The 22,419-nt window shown below is 39.7% G+C and overlaps 2 protein-coding genes across 5 annotated transcripts in view; both read left to right on the forward strand.

Moving 5' to 3' along the window:
• Csde1 (cold shock domain containing E1) overlaps positions 1–11,693 on the forward strand; it is a 41,935-nt gene extending 30,242 nt beyond the window's left edge. For all 4 annotated transcript variants that reach the window (XM_036189804.1, XM_036189805.1, XM_036189802.1 and 1 more), the window contains 10 exons: positions 1,103–1,243; positions 1,327–1,491; positions 3,420–3,527; positions 4,088–4,263; positions 4,782–4,894; positions 6,353–6,472; positions 8,048–8,226; positions 8,872–9,035; positions 9,870–10,002; positions 10,408–11,693. In XM_036189804.1, coding sequence (XP_036045697.1) covers positions 1,103–1,243; positions 1,327–1,491; positions 3,420–3,527; positions 4,088–4,263; positions 4,782–4,894; positions 6,353–6,472; positions 8,048–8,226; positions 8,872–9,035; positions 9,870–10,002; positions 10,408–10,455 — 1,347 coding nt within the window. In that variant the 3' untranslated portion in view covers positions 10,456–11,693. The remainder of the gene's footprint in view (positions 1–1,102; positions 1,244–1,326; positions 1,492–3,419; positions 3,528–4,087; positions 4,264–4,781; positions 4,895–6,352; positions 6,473–8,047; positions 8,227–8,871; positions 9,036–9,869; positions 10,003–10,407) is intronic.
• A 136-nt stretch (positions 11,694–11,829) lies between these two features.
• Positions 11,830–21,251, forward strand: Nras (NRAS proto-oncogene, GTPase). The gene is made up of 7 exons (XM_036191416.1): positions 11,830–11,948; positions 12,416–12,543; positions 14,095–14,273; positions 17,848–18,007; positions 19,286–19,409; positions 20,113–20,153; positions 20,228–21,251. Exons 2-5 carry the CDS (start codon positions 12,433–12,435, stop codon positions 19,403–19,405), a joined length of 570 nt encoding a protein of 189 aa, XP_036047309.1. The 5' UTR covers positions 11,830–11,948; positions 12,416–12,432; the 3' UTR covers positions 19,406–19,409; positions 20,113–20,153; positions 20,228–21,251.
• Positions 21,252–22,419: the final 1,168 nt, after the last annotated feature.

Genomic DNA, 22,419 nt, shown 5'->3' on the forward strand with positions numbered 1-22,419 from the left:
AACCATCTTTCGAAATTAAGTTTCTCAGGCAGAGTCTCTTTTTTATGCTTTATGGTATAACGTGGTATAACATATATATCCTGGTTATCATCAGGAGTTTGACAAGGATTAAATGTCAAAATATTCAGATCATATTCAAAACTAATAGTTATCTATCTCTGCAATAAATACTTAATGTACAATTAATTGACAAATGGATAGAAATTCATGTTATTTTTAGTAAACATGAGTGCTTTATATGTTCCAAGTTCTGTGTTTATAATGATCCACAAATCCTGCATTTTCATATAGGGTAAAAGAAAATATTAGGAAGAAACAAAATACTACATTTTATTCTTTAGATCTTAAGTTCTTTCTGTGCCCAAATTCATAAAAGATTTTGCAGTAGTAGTGAAGTATTGCTTTTGTCATTTATTCATGAGGTATATCAGTAAATATTTGAAATTCTTACGTTACATTGTCATGTGGCTTTTTATGAAATATGGTATGTGTATATAAGGTTATATTCATAAGACTTTTATAATGTACATTTGCCAGAGTGACACTTGGAAATTCTCAGAATTACTGGGGTTTAAATGCTTTCTTGGAAGTTGATTTGGCTCCAGTATGTAGATGGGCAGCCCATATTTGACATGGGGTTTAGAAGAAGATTTTATATATATATATATATATATATATATATATATATATATATATATATATATATATATATATATATATATAAGATTTATTTATTTATTTATTATGTACACAGAAGAGTTTGCCAGATCTCATTACAGATGGTTGTGAGCCACCATGTAGGTACTGGGAATTAAACTCAGGACCTCTGGAAGACCAGTCAGTGTTCTTAACCTCTGAGCCATCTCTCCAGCACCCAAAAAATATTTTTGAGACAGAGTCTCACTATACTATCTCTCCAGCCCCGAAGATAGTATTATTTTTAAGAAAAAAAATGTTGAAATTCGTTTGTACATAAATGAAAAAAAAAATCCTAAACTGATCTAATATTCACATTGGTGTTTGAAGGAAGAACTTGATGGTGATTCTGAACTTCTGCTTTTGACAAACTGTTCAACCAATAAAACTGTTACTTGGGTTTCAGGGTGTGATTGCTGCCATGAGAGATGGTTTTGGTTTCATCAAGTGTGTGGATCGTGATGCTCGTATGTTCTTCCACTTCAGTGAAATTCTGGATGGGAACCAGCTCCACATTGCAGACGAAGTAGAGTTTACTGTGGTTCCTGTGAGTAGTTGTTGGGGAAAGTGTTGAGGGGTGGTTTTCTGTTTTCTTTGTCATTTTAAAGTTAATTTTTCTTTGATTTGTAGGATATGCTCTCTGCCCAAAGAAATCATGCTATTAGGATTAAAAAACTTCCCAAGGGCACAGTTTCATTCCATTCCCATTCAGATCATCGTTTTCTGGGCACTGTAGAAAAAGAAGCCACTTTTTCCAATCCTAAAACCACAAGCCCAAATAAAGGCAAAGACAAGGCAAGTGTTATTGGGATCCAATTGGTTTATATGTCTTTTATCTTTGCTTACAAAACAGATTCAATGCAGTCCGTAATAAACCATTGTCTCCTTTTTAAAATTCTCTGCACACCAGCTATGATGGTACTGGCCTGTGAGTCTAACACTTGTAAGGTGGAGGCTGGAATATCATATCAGTTCAGTCATTCTCACCTATGCAGAGCAATCATTCAGACAAGCTTGGTTTTTAAACTATTTGTAACAGTAACATTTTTTAGCTTTAGCATCTTGGATATTTTGCAAGTGGGATGTTTTAGCAGTGTTCTTCCTTCTTCCCAGTATGCCAGACAAAAATGTTGCTAGAAATTGCAAAATGAACTGAGGGAGGCAAAACTACCTCATGTAAGAAGCACTCATCGAGCTGGCAGTGGTGGTGCACACTTTTAATCCCAGCACTTTTGGGAGGCAGAGGCAGGTGGATCTCTGAATTTGAGCCCAGCCTGGTCTACAAAGCAAGTAAATCAAAACAAAAACAAAGAGCCTCTCATTAAAAGCCCTTACTTCTAAAGTGATTAAAGTTTTCCGAATTGGATATATTGCATTCATGTATTTCCAATCCATTTATTAACAAGTCCATTGACGATGCAGAAGTCTTAAGTTCTGCTCTCACAAATACAGTAAGTAGGGGAAAATGATTCTTAAAGGATGTGAAGTTTTCTGTAGTCTCACAGGTGTTGGGGTTGCTAATAAGCAGTATAATGTTTGCCATAAGGACCTAATTAAATTACCAGCAACCTCCCTTCTCCCATACACACAAAGACAAGTTTGTGAGAGTACTCTGGCAAAGTAAATAACTCTGAAAGGCTGGAATGGTTCTGTTAATATGTTGGCATTTAATATGTAGAGTTAGAAAAGGGCATTTCTGACAGAAAAGAGGTATAGATAAGGGAAAGGGGACAGGGAGGATATCTTTAGAAAGCAGCAAGTAACTCATTTGAAGAAGCTGGATTTTGGTTTTGAATGAGGGAGAATAGCACTGATGATTGCTAACTAAGTTCAGTGATGAACTTGGACTTGGTTATGTACTTAGAGAACACTAAATGGTGTAGTCAGTTATAAGGCACATGAGAGAGTTACTAGAAAACAAATCATTTTAAAATAACTACCAAGGGGCCATTGTACTGGTTTGGTACTGCACTTTATTTAACCTTAAGACTTTGTAATAACTGGGGAGGTCATTTCGCTAACACAAATTGCCTGTCTGGTAATTGCTCATGTTTAATAGATTAATGCATAAATAACCGTGAAGAATGCGAATTGCAGAAGGGCACAAGTGGACTGGCTTTGATTATGTAATAGCAGTGATGTGTGGAGTGTAGGGAAGAAGACGTTAATGATAGGGACATTTCTATATAAGTGATGGTAAACCACAAACATTTTGTTGCAAGTTGTATATAAAATGTGTGTGTGCGTGTGAAAATTATTGTTAGTGTGGAAATACTAGTATATCATCATCTTTCAAGTGGTTTGATTTATGCTAGATTTTAAACCAAGATTTAATTCCTTTTACAATGATACTAATGGTCAAACACTGAATTGTGTGGGACTATAAAGAGGAGACTTCAGCTACTACTTAGGAATATTAACCTTATCTTTATGAGAAGGCTAAGCTTGCTGCAAAAAATTTTCTTTTGGCTGGAAATGGACATACCTTACTTAATTTCTGATAAAACTGAAAGGGCTCAGTAATAGTGGATTGAGGCAGTTCTGCGTGAAGGCAGGCATACCTTTTATTTATGTGTTTTATATTATTTAGGGGGTACTGCAATAAACTTTTGTGGCTCTGCCACTTTGTGTTAAGGATTTCTAAGTTCTGTAGTTAATTCTTTCATTTTTGGTTACAATTTGTTAGTGTTCTTGATATTTAGTTGTACTTTATATTTTTTTAGGAGGCAGAAGATGGCATTATTGCCTATGATGACTGTGGGGTGAAACTGACTATTGCTTTTCAAGCCAAGGATGTGGAAGGATCTACTTCTCCTCAAATAGGAGATAAGGCAAGATAATTCTTATTTGAAGAAAAGTTCATGGTTATCTTGATCATAAACCCTGATGCTTTATTTTTGTTAAGTTTGGTGGAAGTATTTTTGCACCTGAAAGGTTAAATATATAATTAAAACAGGGTGTTGTGAGCTTGTACAACATAGTGAATACTAGGTTTTTAAGCATGAGCTGTTTTTAGAGACAGGTGGGTTACACCTGTAACTCTAGCACTCAATTGGCTAGGTACACAAGCATTAGATACAATTAAATATGTCTACAAGAAAGCTTAAAGTATGTACTGAAGTAGAGCCCAGTATAAAATTATGCCAAAGATTTATGTTACCTTTTTCAGGCAGCCTTCTTTAGAGAGATTAAGACTACAAAGAACACACATTGAGGGGTCAAATTTAATCCTTTCTGAAAAGTGAGTTGAGTAATTGTCTAGTAAAGTAATTGCAAAAGAGATCTGGAGTAAAAAGTGTGTTATAGGTGTGTTTCAGGTTTGGTTTTTAGAGTTATAAGAACTTGACGTGGAAGTGACAATGAAACTAATGATCACCCTTATTTTTTGTAGGTTGAATTTAGTATTAGTGACAAACAGAGGCCTGGACAGCAGATTGCAACTTGTGTGAGACTTTTAGGTCGTAATTCTAACTCTAAAAGGCTCTTGGGTTATGTGGCAACTCTGAAAGATAATTTTGGATTTATTGAAACAGCTAATCATGATAAGGAAATATTTTTCCATTATAGGTAAGGAATGCCATTTGGGCAGCATATTCATATTATTTTGCATTAGAGTTTCAGAAAATTTAATCAGTTGATACTTTTTGGTAATTATAGTTTTTGAGACCCAGTTTTCCTATTTGTAATTATGGCAAGATGTATACAGAAGTTAGTCATCTGCCAAAAACATGTACTGACCTGCCTCTTCATGTTTCTTCCTCAATAAAAAAGAGTACTGTTTTGTTGTAAATATTGGTACCAGAGTGATGTTGATTTGGTATGCACAGTTGTAGCATATAGTGTAAAGTGTTTTGATTCAGGTTCTGTCATTTAAATAAGTTACCTCCATTAATTTAATTAACTTCTTTCTTTTCATTATCTTGGAGCTAGATATACAAGGTACCTCATTTATAGGTTTAAGGATTTAAAACAGTGTCTAGTATACACAAAGTTGTCATAAATGTTAGAGGTAATGGCTGCTTATTCCTGTTAATGTTATTAGTAACGGCTTCCTTTAATGACACTTTATTTTCCTTTCCCTTCAGTGAGTTCTCTGGTGATGTGGATAGCCTGGAACTGGGAGATATGGTTGAATACAGCTTGTCCAAAGGCAAAGGCAATAAAGTCAGTGCTGAGAAAGTAAACAAAACTCACTCAGGTAATGAATTGTGACTCCTAGTCATCCTGTCCTTTGATTAGAAGGTAGTAGATAGGGTGGAAGAGGAGGATAAGGATGAGGTTCTGTAAGTGCAAATGCTCTCAGTTGCCCCGTCAGCAGTACACCTTGGCTGTTTGTCTGAGATCCATTTCTTACTCCTACCTTGGGTTTCTGAAATTCTGGATATGACACTTTGTTTTAGCAAGTTCTCCTGATTTGGGTAACATTTAAGAGGTGACATTTTGAATTTGTGGGGCTGTGAAAGTTTAAAACAGGATCTCACTCTGTAACCTTGGCTGGGCTGGAACTGGCTGTGTTGATCAGGCTGTCCTCAAATTCAGAGAACCAACTGGCTTTACCCCCTTAGTAGTATATGTGCCACCATGCCTGGCTCACATCTGATTTTGGAGTGGGATGGGAAATTATGCATTTCTAATAACTTCTAGGAATTGTATTTAAATGTCTTTTTTTTTTTTTAAGTACCTTCGTGCTTTTTTTTTTAATCCCAGAAATATATTATACATTCTCTATATAAATACATCTTAATGCTTTTAGGGAAGTAGGCATTCTCCTGATAGACTCCTTTGGAGAATCATAGGTCTAAATGTAAAAAATGAAGGCATTCTTAATTGTTTTGAGACTCTGGTTTTGGGTGAGTGGGCTTCTGTGTTGGAGGTGGAGCCAGCCCAGGATCTAGCACTTGACAAGTGCAGCTCTGGCGTCTGTTTTGCCACAGCCTGCAACTCTGATTTGGCTTTCTTCATCTAAATTCCCCAAACAGTACTTTACCTTGAAACTTCGTGATAGGATAGCCATCTGTTTTGATTTCACAGATACCTAAGTACACGATGTGTTTGCACTAGAGATATAGTTGTGAGGAAACCAAACAGGTTCTAGTCTTTTATACTTATTTTTTGTTGGGTAGAAAAATAGAAATGACAAGAACAAAAATATTTTTGGCTGTTTATGGTTAAGTAATTATTAAAGAAACAAAACTGGCTTCAGATTCCCTGTCTCAATTTTAGAATATCAGGCAGACAGCTAGTTGAGGGTGGCTCACACCTATAATCTCAACCGGATATATGATCTTGAGTTCTAAGTCAGCCTGAACTACATAGTAAGATCATTGTATTGTATGTGCGTGGGCGTGGAAAAGGCAGAGATGATTCACTGGTTGAATGCATAATAATGTATATTCCTTTAAAGGACCTAAATTCCAGGCCCTACCTCAGGTAGTTCACAGTTCTCTATAAACCAGCTCAGATCTGATATCCTCTTATTGCATCAGGTACTACAGTCGTTGCAGAAACACATAACATAATTAAAAAAAAAAAATTAAAATCCAAAAAAATCTAAACAGAAAGCATTCACGTTGTATGTACATTGGGCTTATACTTTTCACTATCTATCAGAGTTTAAAATTGCTGAGTGATAATTATATGTGCGTTTGTTTTGTAGTGAATGGCATTACTGAGGAAGCTAATCCCACCATCTACTCTGGTAAAGTCATTCGTCCTCTGAGAGGTGTTGATCCAACACAGATTGAGTACCAAGGAATGATTGAGATTGTGGAGGAGGGTAAGCACATCCCTGACACACAGTGAAATCTGCCATGCTTTCTGATGAGCACTTAACAAGGTTTTAATATATGATGGCATTCATCGCATTTGTTTTCAGATTTTTTTTTTTTTTTTGGAAGCTGAATTTAAAAGGACAACTTTCTTCCCATGCTTAATTTTATTTTTATACTCCTTGAAAATAAGGTCAACCTGGACTAGACTGTGTATGCTGAATGTTTAATGGTGAATGATGATAATTAGTTGTTTTTAATTCAATAGTCATTACATTAGTAACCACTTTATGAACTTCTGAAGTACTGTTCCTTAACACCCAGGGATCCTCCAAGTGTTGGCTCTCTCCACTTTTTACTTCTATAATATTCTCCCCTGCTTCAAGCAATCAGAGTTTTAGTACCTATTTTTTTTCCCAGTAGCCACCACGCAGAAAGTCTGACCGACTTTATTTGAAAAGTATGCATCAAATAAGTGTAATAGGTAGGGAATGCTGAATAATTAGGATAACAGGGTTAAGTTGAAACATTTCACTCAAATGATGATGTCTCATAAATAGAAGAAAAAATGTAAAATAGGGGAGAACAGTTCACTTGTAGAAAGAAAAGAACCTTGATAGCCAGCGTTTTATCACATGAGGGTCTTAGAATTTTTGTTTTACATGATACACCACTGTTGATTTCCCCTCCCTCATTACTCTCCAAATAGGAATTGACTTTGTAATCCAAGTAATGCTCTGCCTGACAGATCCGATATTTGGGCTACTAACTTTAACATGTACCATCTATCAGTTGTCTCAAGGGAGGAGGGTGCATTTGAGACAGGTTTTCTCTGTGTGACATTCTTAGCTTTCCTGGAATTCCCTTTGTAGACCATGCTGGCCCCAAACTCAGAGGTCTGCCTGCCTCTGCCTCCCAGGTGCCAGGATTAAAGTCATGTGCCACCACCACCCAGCTTTTTTTTTTATTTCCAGAGCTGAGGATCGAACCCAGGGCCTTGCGCTTGCTAGGCAAACGCTCTCCCACTGAGCTAAATCCCCAACCCCATTTTTTGGTTTTTTGGAGACAGGGTTTCTCTGTGTAGCTTTGCGCCTTTCCTAGAACTCGCTTTGGAGACCACGCTGGCTTGGAACTCACAGAGATCCACCTGGGATTAAAGGCGTGCCATACCACCTCCCAGCTTATTTTCTGTCTCTTGGATTGGTCTCTAGGTCACTTTTTATTGTCATTGCAGAACGGGGTAGAGGGGTTGGAGCAGATGAGAAGAGAACCTCTCTCTTAAGAGAACTGAGCCTGGATCATAATAATTCTGAATGTCAAATTTATGCATTGGTTTACCCATATGCCTTGTTACTTTGCCACCTGGTCTGTATTTTTGACTGGTTGGTTCATAATGCATTTTACAAGTTAGTCACTTGAACTATTAAGGTTTGTTTTTGTTTTGTCCTCTGCTTCCATGTTAATCTTTAACATTTAAGATTCCTGTTAAGTTTTAACTCAAAACTTAGTATGTGTAAAATAATTATAAGGTAACAATGCATTTTTAGTGTGTATATTTAGACTTTGTGCCACTTTGTTTGCAGGAGATATGAAAGGTGAAGTGTATCCATTCGGCATAGTTGGGATGGCCAACAAAGGGGATTGCCTGCAGAAAGGGGAGAGTGTCAAGTTCCAGTTGTGTGTCCTTGGCCAAAATGCACAAACCATGGCCTACAATATCACTCCCCTTCGTAGGGCCACTGTGGAGTGTGTGAAAGATCAGGTAATTAAGTACTGTGTTTCTGGATCTGAATCTGTCCTTTCATATGTTGATAAGGAAGTGTCATCAGCCAATATCTATGTGATTTCGACCCACTATGTAGCTTTGACTGGCCTGGATCTTCCTACCTCACCCTCTTCAGCACTGAGATTTAAACTGCCATGCCTGACTCATGAAGTTTCTATTTAGACTTTTTTGCTTTGGGAGGATGACAAGGGGGGACAAGTGACAACATTAGCAAGGAGAAAATGAGAGTGATTATTAGTAATCACTGTCGTTCAGTGGACATAGTCGTGCTCATAAGATGATGAATGGCAGGCCTTTCCAGGTGTTATTTTCCTGATGAATTCTACCACAGACCCAGCTGAATTTGGTCCATCAGTATTAATGGCATATTTGTTTGTTTGTTTGTTTCTTTTTTTTCCTCTTTTGGTTTTTCAAGACAGGGTTTCTCGGTAGCTTTGGAGGCTGTCCTAGAACTCGCTTTGTAGACCAGGCTGGCATCGAACTCACAGGGATCCACCTGTAATGGCATGTTTTATAAGTCCTTTCTAATTAATGTTAGCATTCTTTCAAAATGAAGTGCTTTTCCTTTCTGTAGTATGTCTTCTCCACTGTAAATTTTGTGTGTTTGTTTTCTTTTTCTAGTTTGGCTTTATTAACTATGAAGTAGGAGATAGCAAGAAACTCTTTTTCCATGTGAAAGAAGTTCAGGATGGCATTGAGCTACAGGCAGGAGATGAGGTGGAGTTCTCAGTGATTCTTAATCAGCGCACTGGGAAATGCAGTGCCTGTAATGTTTGGCGAGTCTGGTGAGTTTATATGAATTTATTGTAGTTGGATTAGTAACTGTCCTGAGTTCATTCCCATAATTTGTGTGAGCTGTGCTTTGCCAGCTTTCTTTTCCCTTTTCTATTCTGTTTATTAGGTACTATTTTCCCACTTTACCTCTCTCTAGTTTTGTCTTTTACTCTTGTCATTGGTTTGAGACAGATATCAACTTTATACTCATGACTGGCCTTGAGCTTGCTGACATGTGCCATCTGCCATATCTTTTTCTACCTCTAGTATTCATTGTCTGACCTTGAGTCTCATAAACCTGACCTGAGACACACTTGGATACTGTGGTGTGTTAGCACTGAATGTGCTGGTCTTCAATATTAAAAGGTTATATAATTCTTGTTCTTAAGAAATTCAGCTTATTAGCTCTTTATTATCTTTTTTGTCAAGTCATTTCTAGGCTGTACTGCTTAAATGTCTAATTTTTATACCTTAGTCATCATGACTCATGCTAATAGGATTTCTAGTCGCATCATTGTTCCCTTTAAAGATAGGAATCTAGAACTGCTTCTTCATAGTAGACTTAAGGTTTTCCGAGTGTTACTGTGTTTTATGTTATCTGTGGAATTGGTCTCTCTGCAGATAGTCTAGGGTCTCACGGAAACGATTGTTCATAGCACCTATCCGATAGGTTGCAACTGAGCGGGGAAAAGTATATATAACCAGACTTGTTTGTCTTGTGTTACTAGTTGTCTAAGTCGAGGCAAGAGTTCCCCTCATTAAAAATGAGTCATTTGGGTAGGAAACCTACCCACTGATGCCTTGTTCCCAGCAGTTGTTAGTTTTTCTCACTTTCACATTTACAGTGAAGGCCCCAAAGCTGTTGCAGCTCCTCGACCTGATCGACTGGTCAATCGCTTGAAGAATATCACCTTGGATGATGCCAGTGCTCCTCGTCTAATGGTTCTTCGTCAGCCAAGGGGACCGGATAACTCAATGGTATGTATGATTCCATTGGGGGTTTGAGGGAGATCAACTGACAAGCTTACTTCAAAGCAAGGATTGCTTATCATTAGTTAGGGTTCCCTAACACATTGAAACACATCGATTCACTCCCTGATTGATGCTTTTCTGTAAGAAGCTCTTTTTCTTTCCTTTTTGAGACAGGGTCATGCAAATCAGAGTGGCCTTGAACTCCCCACTCTGCCTCTGCTTTACCTGTGGTAGGATTGGTGTCATCACACCAAGAAGCACATTTCTTGCTTTCAGGCCTACTCCATAATAAGTTCTTACTCTTAGAATTTGTAGTGGATATGATAATTTAAAGTAATATTTTCATAGTTTGTTAGAATTATATATTGTGATTGTTATACACTCAAATCATTAACTTTTATTTCTTCACAGGGATTTGGTGCAGAAAGAAAGATCCGTCAAGCTGGTGTCATTGACTAACCACACCCACAAAGCACATCATTAATCCACTATGGTCAAGTTGGGGGGATTCTGGTGAAGGGTTCTGAATATCTTTCTCTTCATCCCTCCTAAAATCTGGAATACTTATTCTATTGAGCTATTACACCAGTTTTAACACCTTCCTCGTGTTATGTTTAAAAAAAATAAATAAATTTAAGAAACCATTTTAAAATTATGCACAGTTGCAGCCTGGGAAACTTAAGGTGGCGCCTTATAGTATCAATTTAGGAGCTTTATTTGGTGCATTTAACGCAACTGGTAATTGCAAATTCCACTTGGCCTGTGTAAATGAACAATACAGACTGTTACCTTGTTGGCCCTATGAAATTCTGCACTCTATTGAGTATATACTCTACCTTCATTACTTAGCACTCAGTCGCATTCTTTTCCTTTTTTTCCTGTTCATTATGCTTTAATTCTGAGGACCATATGAAGGTAGAATATATTACCTTTAAAATACTGCAAAAATTTATATAGCAAACGATTTTAAGTTGACGGCCAAATGTTAAAATGTTATTTTCATATCATTTATAATCTTGTCACAATCCACTTAACGAGTTTGATTACATTTCAGTGAAAATTATCTTCCAGAGTAGGTTTTTTTTTTTTTTCTTCCTGGGATGGGGGGTAAATAACTACTACAGTTAGTATGTATGGTGCAGAATTTCATGCAAATGAAGTGTGCCAGCAGTGTGATAATTTAAACATATTTAAACAAAAGACGAATGCACAGAATTGCTGCTGCTTCGATCACTGCAGCTTCTAGGACCCAGTTTCTTTTACTGATTTAAAAACAAAACAAAACAAAACAAAAAAAATAAAAAAGTTGTGCCTGAAATGAATCCTGTTTTTTTTATAAGTAGCCCCCTGGATCCAGTGTCCTGTTGAATACAGGCACTTGATCCTTGGTGTAGCTTCTGTTCAACTTTGTATCACGGGAATGGATTGGCCTGATTTCTCGGCCCTCATCTTGAATTGGCCCCAAACAGGGTCTCTGGCAAGTGGAGTGAAGGCTTTTTGTCTAAAGATGACAAGAGTCAGCTCAGGGGTTGTGGGGGAGGGCGCTTTCATCTTCCCCATTGTCATTTGAGTAATTTGATCTCTGGGTAAAGAGGCCATTTATCTTTGTAAACACAAAACATTTTTGCTTTCTCCGTTTTTCTGTTAATGGCGAAAGAATGGAAGCGAATAAAGTTTTACTGATTTTTGAGACACTAGCACCTAGCACTTTCATTATTGAAACGGGGGTGGGAGGGGCGGGCCTGGGTGCGGCCAGCCGCAATACTCGTAGCTCGTAGGCCCACGTGGCCGGGGCGGGACTCTAGTGCCCTGGGCGCCTACTGATTACGTAGCGGGTGGGGCCGGAAGTGCTGCTCCCGGAGTGGGGGCTGTTCATGGCGGTTTCGGGGTCTCCGACAGTTTCGCAGGTTGAGGTCCAAAAACCTCCCGAAGCGGAGTCAGCGGAGCTTGAGGTAAGGCTCCAGCCTGAATAGCATCGGGCTCCGCGGCATGCGGACGCCTGGCGGGACAGGAAGACGCTGAGACTCGAGAGCTGGAGACAAAAGGCCTGGGTGTGGGACCTTCGCTGCCTGCGGCGGTCCGTGGGGTGATCTTCGGAGCCGGAAAGGGGAGTTTCGGGAAGTAGTGCCTGGCGGACCCCAGAGCTTGGATTTGCAAGAGGAGTAGGAAAGGGGCTCCTTTTCCCCTAGCTTGAGGGCGGGGCCGAGTGTGACGGAAAAGTAGACGCGGTTCTTAAATCCAAGAAGCTGTAGCCGCTCTCACCTGCAAGTGTTTTTTGTTTGAATCACTTTGAGGCCTTAGTGGAAGGCCACATGTATCAAATAGATGCCTTTGAAACCGATTTTAGTAACTCATAAAAGTCTTTGAAGTACTTTAGGTTTGGCTTGCCAGTTTAATCGTAACTGCTGCTTTCCTACAGGTTCTTGCTGGTGTGAAATGACTGAGTACAAACTGGTGGTGGTTGGAGCAGGTGGTGTTGGGAAAAGTGCTTTGACAATCCAGTTAATCCAGAACCATTTTGTGGATGAATATGATCCCACCATAGAGGTGAGGCCCAATCCACCGCCTGGCCCTGGCTCTCACTTTTGGCTTTCTTTTACCTATATCCTCTCTCTATCCTTTGAAAGAAAGGAGAGAAAGCAGGGTGTTAGAGATATCCCCAAAACAATAAATTTTTACAGAGTTGGTAGAAAAAAAAAGTTCATGCTTACTAAAATCTTCCTTTTCAACGCCTACATTTTTTTTTTAGTAGCTTGTTATCTGTTGCAAATACAGTGCTGCGTTTATTCCATTTCTTCATATATTGCAGCTGTTAAATAGACACGTAGGTCACAAGGAAAAAGATTGTAGGAGAAATAGAGATCCTCAGAGCTCTGCATAGGCTCCGGTTTTCATTATTGAGCTAGTCCAAACTGAGTTAGGCTAGAAACAGATTGAGGTTTTGAGTCATTGTGCCTAGGAATTCCAACTATCTCTGCAATTTAGTTATGGAATATTGAGAAAAATCACCTAACTCTCCATGAGTCTTATTTTTCTTCATGATGTTAAATTTTCATAACCTTACTAGGCTTGGTGTAGGTGTGTGTAAAACCCAGCATTCAAGAAGCTGAGGAAAGAGATTCTAAGTTCAAGGCTTGCATGAACTGCATATTGAGACCTTATTTACAAAATACCGAAGAATTTTTTCATGTGTAAACTTGTTCTTCTACCATACAGGGGTGTTAGACAAATTTGTATGTCTATAGAGGCTACTTTTTGTTTGTTTGTTTTTTCAAGATAGGGTTTCTCTGTGTAGCTTTGTGCCTTTCCTGGAACTCACTCTGTAGCCCAGGCTGGCCTCGAACTCACAGAGATCCACCTGCCTCTCAAGTGCTGGGATTAAAGGCGTGCGCCACCACCGCCCGGCCCTAGAGGCTACATTTTAATGTATTCACAGAACCATATACAAGAATGGAACAATCTAAGTGCATTTCCAGTACCACAGATAAGGCCTTCCAAATGTGGGAATATTGTATAATAAAAGTGAGATACTGCCATAAAGCAATATCAGAAGTTTCTGGAGTTTGTTGTTTTTGCTACTGATTTGGTTTTTTGTTTTTGTTTTTGTTTTTTTGAGACAGGGTTTCTCTGTGTAGCTTTGCACCTTTCCTGGAACTTGCTTTGGAGACCAGGCTGGCCTTGAATCACAGTGATCTGCTTGCCCTTTTGTTTTGTTTTGTTTTGTTTTGTTTTTGTTTTTGTTTTGCTTTGTTCCATTTTTGAGAATGGGTCTCACTGTGCTACTCTGGCTGGCCTGATACTCACTTGCAATGTAGACCAGGCTGGCCTTGAACTCACTGATACCCATCCACCCTGTCATCCCCAGTGCACATTTGTGTGTGTGTGTGTGTGTGTGTGTGTGTGTGTGTGTGTGAGAGAGAGAGAGAGAGAGAGAGAGAGAGAGAGAGAGAGAATGAATTGTTTATGCTACCTGTTAGCAGTTTGAGGGCAAGTCACATAGTCAGGCTTATTTGTTCTTAGTAATTACATTCCTCTGATTTTAAATAAAGATTGAGCCTATCCATGCCCCGCCACCTCCTCACCCTTTCACATTCCCAGGATTCTTACCGAAAACAAGTGGTAATTGATGGTGAGACTTGTCTGTTGGACATACTGGACACAGCTGGACAAGAGGAGTACAGTGCCATGAGAGACCAATACATGAGGACAGGCGAAGGATTCCTCTGCGTATTTGCCATCAATAATAGCAAATCATTTGCAGATATTAATCTCTACAGGTACTGGGAGTATTATTTTCTGAAACAAAAATTTTACATGTGTTCTGAATTGGGGAACATACAACTTTAAAGTTTTTGATTATTTGTGGAGGTGAGGACATATGTGCCACGGGAGTCAGAGGACAGCTAATGAAAGTTCTCTCCTTATGTCTGGGGATCTTGACTTAGCAGTAGGCACCTTTGCTCATTGACCGAGCTATCTCACTGGCATTTATATACCTTTTTCTTACAGGAAAAGTTACTGTTAGGTTGTGTGATAATGAGAATCTGGGGTTAAAGTCTGGAGCTGGAGCTCAGTGGTAAAGCACTTGCTTAGCATGTGTGAGCCCCAGTTTCAATCTCTGGTATTAAAAGGAAAGAAAAAGAGAATCTGGTTATCACTGAAAGTAAATGTTCCTGTGTCTAGTAAGTATACTGTTACTACATTCCTCATACATAAATGAAGCTGCTGCTGAATAACAGAAAGCTAGACAGGCCCTAAGAAATATTACAGCATTCTTATTTACTCATTTTATATTTTTGAGACAGGATGTTATGTGTATCCCAGGCTAGCCTCGAATTTACAATCTTCCTGCCTCAGTCTCCAAAGTGCTAGCTGCTTACAGGTGGTATGCCATCATGCTCAGCCAATATTCTTACTTTATAGAGTGTTCAGAAGTGGTTGTTGGATTTTCAGAGTTGTGTTTTGTTTGTTTGTTTGTTTTGTTAAGCCGAGGATTTTCACTCTACCACTGAGCTAAATCCCCAACCCAATTTTTTTTTCTTTAGTAGCAGAGCTAGACCCCTAAAACACCAAGCTTCTCTCTTAGAGCAGTATTCTGTCTTTGGGTACTGTCAAGGTTGAAACTTGATTCTGTTATTAATTAGCTGAGTAAGTTTTAAATAGAGATTTAAATAAAGATTTAACTTTAGGACAAAAGTCTTATTTAAACTTTAACTTATTTACACTTTATCTAAAAAAATCTTTTAAATAAAGATTTAACTTTAGCACAAAACACTAAATCTGTGTGTCTCAGTTTCTGAATTTATTGCGAGTTAAGAATACCTCCTTTAGGACTAGATAGAGAAAGGGCTCAAGGGTTAAGAGCACTGACTGCTGTTTCAGAGGACCCGGGTTCAATTGCCAGCACCCACATGGGGCCCCAAACCATCAAACTCCATTTCCAGGGCATCTGATACCCTGCCCTGGTCTCCCTGAGCACCAGGTACACATGGTTCACTGACAAACATGTAGAAAAAACACTCATACACAGAAAATAATAATAAAAGAATACCTCCTTCATAAAGTTGCCAAGAGTAAACACTCAGAACAGTGCTTGGCCCATAGTACATACTTTGTAAGTCTGCCTACACCCTTGAGTCCTGGCTTATTTCCATATTTCCTCAGTTTGGTGTTCTTTGTGGGAGTAACAGAGTCCTAAAACTAATGCCTTTGGATCCCAAAGGATGACTACCACTGACCGAGCACTTATTGAAAGCATCTTTTAAGCATATATAGTAGGGTTAGCAAGATGGTTCATTTGGTAAGGGCACTTGTCACCAAGCCTGATTGCTGAGTCCAATCCCAGGACCCTACATGGTCAAAGGAAAGACCCATCCTCTGACCTCCGTATTTGCACTGTAGCATGTGTGTAGTATAGCAAAATAATGTTAATTTTAGAAATAGGCTTAAGAATAGGTGAAGAGGAAATTCAGTGAGTGTATTCTGTAATGGCATCATACCCAGTGATCTTCATTGGGCACACTACAGACATGATAGTTGTCTTGTCAGTTTGTGTGTGCTGAGAATAAATCACTTGCTTAGAAGTATACTGATGCTGAGAAGAAATTGTGTCTGATCCTCACAGAGGTTGAATAATATGGGAACAGCAATGACAGACAGTGATATGCTCCAGGTGCTTAGGCTGCTTTACAAGTTAGGCTTGACATAGGCAACTATCACTGGGCATGGTGGTACTTTGGAAGCCAAGGCAAGAGGATTGAGAGTTCAAGGCTACCCTGGTCTAGATGGGGAGTTCACTGCCAACCTGAGCTACAGTAGTAAGATCCTGGTGGGTTTTTGGGGGGCAGGGATATCTTTTTGTTTGAGGTTTTTTGTTTGTTTTTTGAGACAGGGCTTCTCTGTGTAACAGTCCTAGCTTTCTCGTAGACCAGTCTGGCTCAAAGCTCCACCTGCCTCTGCCTCCTCCTGCATGCTGGGATTAAAAGCATGCACTATCACCACCCAGCTTGGTTTTGGTGTTTGGGTTTGGGGGTAGGGGTGGGGTGGGGTGGCAAATGGCTTTGACATTGCACCAAAGCAGGTCTGTAAATAGCCAGTAGGATGCAGTTGGGGTATGTGACCAAAATCCAAGGGAAGAGTCTAGAACAGTGCTGTGCAGTGTGGTAGCCATGACCGGATGTGGTTATTTCATTCACATTTACACAAAACTGAAGGAATTAGTTTCTTGGCCACAGAAGCAACTGGTGAAGTGCTCAATGGTGACTGCCATGTTGAATACTGGTTTCTGTCATCACAGAGAGCTCTTTGTCAAGAGGATCTAAGACAGTAAGTTCTAGAATGTACCAGGTGCCATATTGTATGTGACACTGAAGAGAAAGCGGTCTTTGCCAGGGGTAGTAGGACACACCTTCAATCCCAGCACCCAGGAGGCAGAGGTAGGCGGATCCCTGAGTTTGAGGCCAGCCTGGGCTATATAGAGAAACTCTGTCCTTAAAAAAACAAACAAACAAACAAAAACAATCAGGGTTGGGGATTTTAGCTCAGTTGTAGAGCGTTTGCCTAGCAAGCACAAGGCCCTGGGTTTGGTCCTCAGCTCTAAAATAACAAACAAACAAAAAAATCTTTGGTAGTTCTGGATCTGTGCACATGCCTGCATGCACACACATTTACTAAGAGCAAACCTGGAATGTTTTTGTTGTTACATATCTTGGGCTTCTAGCTATAATTTTGTTTGAGGAAAGTATTAGGGCACCGCCCAACTTAAAGAGTGACTCAATTATCTTCCATTAAATAGTGTTGTAAAGGGATTTTCAAAAAGTTATTTAGGTGCCAGCATGATGGCTCAGAGGGCAAAGGTCATCATGCGACAACCTGAGTTTGATCCCCCCCTGACCCATATGATAGAAGAAGAAAATCAACTTCCCGGGGTTTCTTCTGATCTCCACATGCATGCCAAATTAAGATATGTTAAAATTTTTTAAGTCATTTAGAACCTATAAGTTCTACTTTTTATACTTCTAAACTTAATCTAAAGTACTATTTGTAATTTCCAGTGAAATCCAGAGCCAAGCTTTTTGGAAAATCTAGGAGCCTAATGAAGTCATGTGTCAGGATATAAGAGCCAGCTGTTTCTAGGAAGTGAATTGGTGGACGCAGCCTCATCATGGCTACTACACCAAGTCTAAACTAACATCCTTAGCTTACAAGTCTATAGTTGTATTATAAGTGTTCAGAATTTGTAAGCCAAGTAATAAAAGCTAAAAGGACTTACCACCCTCTCTTGCCCTACCGGTTTATTCCTCCCAGAAAGCTTAGTATTCTTACGGTCTACTACTGTATTCTCTGTTTTAGGGAGCAGATTAAGCGAGTGAAAGACTCTGATGATGTGCCTATGGTGCTGGTAGGGAACAAATGTGACTTGCCCACAAGGACAGTTGATACAAAACAAGCCCATGAGCTGGCCAAGAGTTACGGAATTCCATTCATTGAAACCTCAGCTAAGACCCGACAGGTATGCTAAGAGATTTGAATAGTATGGGGATTTAAGTCAGGGAGGTTTGTTGGTCAAGTATGGTAGAGGTGTAGCCCATGTTCTTTGTAATAATGCTTTTCTTTCTGTTGGTTTTTTGTCAATCTTCTCTGTGTCTGCTACCTCCTCTCCCCCATACACACTCTTCTGTGGCATTTTTATTCCTGCGTTAACAGGCTCAACTCTTTCTAGTGAAGAACTTAAACATACTTGTAAACATGAGTCCAGTTTCTATCCTGCTGAAGGGAGTCCTCACATTTGGTAGTTAGAGTCTGTTCTGTGCCCCACATTGCCCTTTTCTCAGTGCTCTTTTCTCTTTGTGTTGTTTGTTACAAACATGTCATTTCTTTATCAGCCTATCAATATGATCCCCTAGGAATGCTGGACTTAGTGTCGTCTTCCTAGTTATCTTACTTAGGGTTTCTGTTGCTGTGAAGAGACACCATGACATGGCAACCCTTTTTTTGGTTTTTCAAGACAGGGTTTCTCTGTGTAGCTTTGCGTCTTTCCTGGAATTCATTTGGTAGCCCAGGCTGGCCTCGAACTCACAGAGATCCACCTGGCTCTGCCTCCCAAGTGGTAGGATTAAAGGGTGCGCCACCATCACTCAGCGACATGGCAACTCTTATAAAGAAATATTTAATTGGGGCTTGCTTAATTTTCAGGGGTTCAGTCCATTATCATCATGGTGGAACATGGCAACCATGCAGGCAGACATGGTGCTGGAGAAGGAGCTGAGAGCTCTACATCTTGATCCATAGGCAGCAGAAGGAGACTGTGTCCACACTGAGGGTAGCTTGAGCTTATGAGACCTCAAAACCTATCTCCACAGAAGTACACTTTCTGGGGCTGGAGAGATGGCTCAGAGGTTAAGAGCACTGACTGCTCTTCCAGAGGTCCTGAGTTCAATTCCCAGCACCCACATGGTGGCTCACAACCATCTGTAATGAGATCTGGTGCCCTCTTCTGGTGGGTAGACATACATGCTGTATACATAATAAATAAATCCTTAAAAAAAAAAAAAAAAAAAAGTACACTCCCTCCAACAAGGCCACATCTCCTAATAGTGCCACTCCTTATGGGCCAAGCATTCAAACAAACGAATCACTGGGAGGCCATTCCTATTCAAACCACCACACTAAGTCACCCTAATTTATTGACTGTTAATTTAGTATTTGAATCCACGCAAAGAAGTGTGAGAGCTTACAATTTGACCTGTGGCAATTTTTTGTTTTTCTTTTATCCTCCTTCTTGTAATAGGGTGTGGAAGATGCCTTTTACACACTAGTAAGGGAGATACGCCAGTACCGAATGAAAAAGCTCAACAGCAATGATGATGGCACTCAAGGTTGTATGGGGTTGCCTTGTGTGGTGATGTAATAAGGTGGGTGTGTGTTTTCTCGTCATAACTATATCTCCTATTTAGTATTGGGCTGTTCCAAATAGTGTGAGCACTACTGTCTTTTGCAATTTAAATGAGAGTTTCCATGTATCTGTAACTAGAAAATAACTTTCCTGGGTGCTGCAGACATGGCTCAGTGTGGCAGGGTATACTTTCTACTCTTCCAGAGGACCTGATTCATTTCCCAGCATCTATCTATGTGAGCTCACCTGTGTGACTCCAGACCCAAGGAATCCAGTGCCCTCTGGTCTCCACAGGCACCAACATACATCACACACACACACACACACACACAAATATTCGAAAAAATAATTTCTTTAATGGCCCTTTTCAGAGAGTGCTATGGTCTAATTTATTCTTTCAGCATTTATTCTACAGACAGCTTCCTTTTTGTGGGGGAGGGGATTACTTTGGGAAAAGTTGGGTTTTTGAGAAAAGGTTTCTCTGTAGCTTTGGAGCCTGTCCTGGAACTTGCTCTATAGACCAAGCTAGCCTCAAACTCACAGAGATCCGTCTGTCTCTGCCTCCTAAGTGCTGGAATTAAAGGCGTGTACCACCACTGCCCAGCTCAGTTTCCTATTTTTAGCATTAGGAATTTGAGACCTCTATGTACCATGTTTGTGGAAAGGAAAAGAGTTTGAAGATTCACAATATAGAAAACTAATGGCTCTGTGTTCTTCTCTAGACTCTTTGAATGTTCTGTCACAGAAAAGAGCCACTTTCAAGGTAGGACAAGTTTGAATGTCTTGATTCACACTTCCTTTCTTGCCCTTGTTCCTCATACCTCCCATCTCTTTCAGCTGCACTGATGCCCTGGTTCTGACATCCCTGGAGGAGATGTGTCCCTGCTGCTCTCTGCATCTCATCAGAGCTCCTGCTTCCTGTTTCCCTGACTCAGTGGATGAGCATAGCCATCTAATCTGAGACCTTAGAACAACTACCTCCTCACTGGGCTGTCTGACCAGAGAAATGCACCTGTTTCTCCCCAGTAGTTTTCTGACCTGGGCTCTCCTCCCTAGAAACAAACACACCCCTGCCAGCCAGCTAGCTCTGTCCTGAAAGCAATTTACACTCTGATAGAACAAAATATGCAGTTTATTAAGCTCTAAGTTAGCAACTTCTGGGGACTTTTTTCTCCCTCCCCTAACTGTTGAACTTGGCCTTGTTCGTGTGGGGGGAAATGTCAAATTACTGTTTCCCATGAACATAACTAATGTTGTTGACAGGTTGATTTGTACTGCGATCAGCTGTATTCTATAAACTGGCATCTGCTCTGTGTTCATAAATGGAAACATGAATACTGACTTGAGTCCATCCTGATCTTCTCAGCTGCATGAAATTAAATCCAACTTTCACAACAAAGTGCCTTTGTCCTAAAAGTGGTCTGCAGGCTTCCTTTACGGTTTATAAGTGGGATAGGTGTTTCAAGAACCATTATATAGGAAAGTGACTATGAGCCATCTCCCTTTGAGGGAAGGTGTATCCACCAGATGGCAGATGCCATGTCTGTACACATGAAGATAGTTTCCCTGTTTGGGTTCTCCCAGGAGAAAAGTGACACTGAAACAATTCTGAGTATTTTCACTTAATTTTTAATCTAGTCTTTTTTAGGTAGGTTACTATCTATAAATACTTGTAATTTCTATTAGTTTACTGATATTTTAGTATTCAATGAACTTCCATTATAATCAAACTTGGGTCATACTAGGAAACTCTCCATCTATAGTTAGTCAGATACTATAAAAATTAGTATGTTATTATTACTTTATAGCTATGATCAATGATTCTTCCAACCTCAAATATAGTTTATTAGCAGACAGATTATATCTTTGCTGTATCGTTATTCATGGCGTGTGTGTATACACACACACACACACACACACACACACACACACACACACACACACGAGAGAGAGAGAGAGAGAGAGAGAGAGAGAGAGAGAGAGAGAAAGTTGCCCTCAGTCCCTTCTCACTACCCCCCTTCCCTCATCCTATAGCAGTTCAAGCAGCCCACAAGGGCTTGAATAATTATTTCAGTTGAATATACTATGGTGCTAATGGACCAGGGTCATGGTTTCAAAACTTGAAGAAGCCAGTTAGCATCGCAGAGAAAAAAATTCACCCATATTTGCTCCTTGCCCGTTACTTCCACTTATAGATTTTTGCCTGATGCCTGCTGTTAGCGCTACAAGGATAAAGGTATGGTCCTGTACCAGGACTGGAAACACTTGGTGTGCAGTGGGGTAAGCTTAGAAGTCTACATTTTTAGACCCTTATTTTTAGCACATGGAAACTAAAGCCAGAGTTCATACCCCCATCTCTCTCCCCTATCAGACTACTTTTTTTTTTTTTTTTTTTTTTTTTTGCTTTTTGAGACAGGGTTTCTCTGTGTAGCTTTGCACCTTTCCTGGAACTCACTTTGTAGACCATGGTGGCCTCGAACTCACAGAGATCCACCTGCCTCTGCCTCCCCAGTGCTGGGATTATAGGCTTGCGCCACCACCATCCAGCCAGATAACTTCTTTATATAGCTTTTTAAAAGTATTTATTTAAAACATGTCAATAAGTTAATTTGCTAAATACCAAAAGTTGACATGTCTGTTAAAATCAAGAGTTACCCTTTGCTCTTTGAGATAAGAGTGTAAAATGCCATTAATGGTTGGTGTGTGGGGCTTGGTTTTTCCATCTGCAGGTAATGCCCTGGTAATTCATTAGTGGGTTTTTGTTTATTGTGATAATACTTAAACTCTGCTCAGTAAGGATAATGAAAAAGTTAAAATTGGGTACCTTGATTGAAAAAAAAAAAAACAAAACTAATTCCAAAATGGCCACTTCTGTTCTTGTAATACCTAAAAACCTACTGAGATCTTCTGGTTCTTTTGTTAGTGACAGGTGCTGGCTGTATAGATCTGGCTGGCCTCAAACCCACAGCAGTCCTCTTGTGTCAACCTCCCAAGTGCTGGGATTATAGGCATGTTCCACCATACCTGGC

The sequence above is a fragment of the Onychomys torridus genome, chromosome 6 (assembly GCF_903995425.1).
Source record: "Onychomys torridus chromosome 6, mOncTor1.1, whole genome shotgun sequence".
In the NCBI taxonomy this organism is placed as follows: Eukaryota; Metazoa; Chordata; class Mammalia; order Rodentia; family Cricetidae; genus Onychomys; species Onychomys torridus.